The sequence below is a fragment of the Ambystoma mexicanum genome, chromosome 3p (assembly GCF_040938575.1).
Source record: "Ambystoma mexicanum isolate Mex_15411 chromosome 3p, UKY_AmexF1_1, whole genome shotgun sequence".
Lineage (NCBI taxonomy): Eukaryota > Metazoa > Chordata > Amphibia > Caudata > Ambystomatidae > Ambystoma > Ambystoma mexicanum.
The window spans coordinates 761,821,254-761,824,756 of NC_090925.1; the positions used below are offsets into that span (position 1 = coordinate 761,821,254).

The window sequence follows — 3,503 nt, forward strand, 5'->3', positions numbered from 1 at the left end:
AACGCACGTTGATAGAGGGCTGAGTTGGGTGGTAGGGAACCTCATGCTTGGAGGCCAATGAGTGACGGTCATTAGGTCACACTCTACTCTCAAGCTACATCCCTGTCCTGGTGTATGACCCGCTATTTCAGGTCTGCCAAAGCTCTGCTGGTGGACCCCATTCCTGAGTTTTGTGACGCAACCGCCCGAGCTATCAAAGATCCCCCCGCCAAAACGTAAGAAGGCCACACAGTCGCGATTTTGCTCTAACATTCTGTCTAATGCCAATATTGGAAGAAAAAAGCGTGACGGGATGCCTTCCTCGAGTGTGGAACTGGGAACCTGAGCGCTCTTGTCTTGAGCGGGTCCCGTGCCATGAATCTCCAACCTGTTCTCGCGAATAGGAATTGTGGGACCTGTAGTCCTGAATTCAAAACGGGCAAACCGTAAATTCAAATGCAGGAATGCAAACTATGAAAAAAGACTGAGAAACATAAACATCATGCAGATTTCTGTGTCTCTTTATTTTTTTATGCCTTTCTGTGCAAGGCTTTCAAACCGGAACTACAAAAATTACAATATTCACACTTTCACAATGACACATTTAAAAATTCAAATGAGCAAATCATTCAATTTGGACTAAAAATGAAGGGATCGAAATTAAGAAAAAAGCGGAGGGGGATGTGGTCATTATGAAAAGTTGCATGGATATGACATTGACTAATCGACTTGCACCTGCGTCGCTATATTTTTTCTGGATAGTTTTAGCATTTTGTTTAATCTCCCCCCACCCCCGTCGTGTCCAGACCTTCCCCCACCTTGTAGGTTCCCCACCCCAGAAAGAGTTTCTGGTCTGTCCCGGACCGCCCACCCATCCCCCAAGGTGGATGCGCGCCACCTATGAAGAGCCGCGGTGACGTCACTGGCGGAGCGGGGGGCTGCCATATAAGCCCTCGAGGCGGGGTAAGGAAATATTCACTCCTGGACCGGACTGTTTTGTGAGCTGACCCCGCGTGTGCTCGGCTGCAGGTAAATGCGCGCTCCGCGCAGGGGCTCTTGGGGTGGGGAAGAGAAGACGGGTTTGCTGTGTCTGTGCCCACCTCTCCCCTCAGTTGGTGTTGGACCTGTGCAGACTGTTTTAGTTGCTTGTGTGGGCTCAGGGGGGCTTGTCTTGCTTTGATAAACACTTGTTCCTCGTGCTGCGTTATGTTTTGGGTAGCCTGGGGTTTATTGTAGAGGGGTGGGGCTATAACGTCTTTTCTGTGAAGCCTCCGCCTACGGGTGGGGCGGGCTATGTTATCCAATTTCACGCTTTTTGGGCAGTAGAGTAGTTGCACGCGTGGCCGCATACCTGTTGCGCAGCAATATCCCAGGGGCGGTAACGCTGTTTATGTACTATAATTGCTTGAGGTTAAGTTGTGTACATCTAGCCCCGGCTGTGCGCCCCCCGTCTCTGGCCCTTGACTAGGGTCGCAGGAGGCCGCACCTGCTCCTTCTCCAGTGGAGGGAGCCATGGCCGCGCCCCGGGGTGCACGAGCCGATACACTCCGCCTAGGCGCGAGGCTGACCGGCCTTAAGGGCGGTGTAGCGTTTTCAAGCCGTCTAGTAGATGGTGGGTGGGTCGGGAGGATCATTCAAAACCAGTTTATGTACTATGTGGCAACCCCCCTCCCTTGGTTGAAACAGGGCAGCTGTTCTGGGCACCTGCTTAGCTTATTTGGGGCTGCCACATATATTCTTGTATGTGTGCTTTGAACTGCCACAAATCCTGGTCCACGGTCTCCACACCTGCGCTGTTACTCCAGTGCCTTCACTCGTCTTCCTCGGTGGCTCGTATTCAATGCACTTGTGATTGGCGCAGAGTGTGGGATAATTCTGATCAGCTGGCTTGTAGTGTCGGCTAAACATTGCCCGCTTCCAAGCGCGGACTCTGTTCTTGTGGCCGTCTCCCACCACCCGCGCCCGATAAAATATCCCGAAACCAGTTTGTAGGGCCGGCACAGGAGCGCGGGTTGGCTGCACGCGGCAGGGCCAAACCACTAATTTCATGTTGAATTAGCTGCAAGGTTTGGATGTGTCCCCCAGAAAGTGGTGGTAGGGGGCGATGTGTGATTTCGGGGTCCTCGTAAATGGGAGGGGGGGTGGCTGGAAGTGTTAAATAACCACTGGTAACCAACCTTCACGCATGTCGTCATTAATGTGGGAATTATGTAGACACGGCACAGCTACCCCGATAGGTGTGACCACACATGGTTTCCATTGTTTGGCCTCTAGGCCTATCACGGCAACTCGCGAAATTTGTTTTTAATTGGTGTATTGACTAATCCTACTGGCGACTAGCAGGTTTGACTTATGAATCTTTTTTTCTTCGCAGGTACATCCACTTATCCATCTGAGCAAAATGGCGTCCACTGGGCTCCAGATGCTCGGCGTGGCCCTAGCTCTGATTGGCTGGGTTGGCACCATCATCACCTGCGCCCTGCCCATGTGGAAGGTGACGGCCTTCATCGGCAACAGCATCGTGACGGCGCAGGTCATCTGGGAGGGCCTGTGGATGAACTGCATCGTGCAGAGCACGGGCCAGATGCAGTGCAAGATCTACGACTCCATGCTGGCGCTGCCCCAGGACCTGCAGGCGGCGCGCGCTCTCTGCGTCATCGCCATCTTGATCGGCATCCTGGCGCTCTTCACCAGCATCATCGGCGCCAAGTGCACCAACTGCGTGGAGGAGGAGAACACCAAGGCCAAGATCAGCGTGGTGGCCGGCATCGTCTTCGTCATCGCCGGCGTCCTCCTGCTCATCCCCGTCTGCTGGTCCGCCAACTCCGTCATTCGGGACTTCTACAACCCGCTGGTGACCGAGTCCCAGAAGCGGGAGCTGGGCACCTCGCTGTACATTGGCTGGGCCTCGGCCGCGCTGCTTCTGCTCGGCGGCGGCCTGCTCTGCTGCTCCTGCCCCAAGAAAGAGGACCGCTTCAACGCCCGCTACACGGCCCCCTCTTCCCAGCCCAGGAGTGACTACCCTAGCAAGAACTACGTGTAGGCCCGACCTGCCGGAAATGACTCGACCGCTTCACCCCCGGGCTTTGCACTCAGGACTTGTGCGCCTCATTGGGGGTGATGGACACGAATGAGTACTATTCTAAGCACACTCACTTTGATATGTGCGTTATGGCTTGCACCGTGCTAAATACTTGTATGTATATTTTTTAACACATGACCAATAAAGTAACTTTTTTTTAAGACAGACGAGCTACGTTAGTTTGGAATCTGCTACAACATAACTGTTTGTGGGTGTCTGCCTGCGGTTCTTGTATGCTCCTGGGCCTGACCTGTGCCATGGTAGAGTAGCAGCTACGTTTGGTGCAGCTGCCTGTTAACCTATATCGGGGATATGGATTATGGCGGCTGGCCTAGTCAATACATGGATTTATTTGCTCGGTCCCAGCTTCAGCAAACTTGCATTTTGAATCTCTGCAGCCCCACTGCATCGGGTGGGTGTCACCAGAATGGGGCACCTCGTG

At 53.5% G+C, this 3,503-nt stretch overlaps 1 protein-coding gene across 1 annotated transcript; it reads left to right on the forward strand.

The window, feature by feature from the left end:
- The first annotated feature begins 922 nt into the window (after positions 1–922).
- LOC138580823 (claudin-4-like) lies at positions 923–3,226 on the forward strand. Its single transcript, XM_069651675.1, has 2 exons — positions 923–1,008; positions 2,354–3,226. Exon 2 carries the CDS (start codon positions 2,381–2,383, stop codon positions 3,020–3,022), a length of 642 nt encoding a protein of 213 aa, XP_069507776.1. The 5' UTR covers positions 923–1,008; positions 2,354–2,380; the 3' UTR covers positions 3,023–3,226.
- The last annotated feature ends 277 nt before the right edge of the window (positions 3,227–3,503 follow it).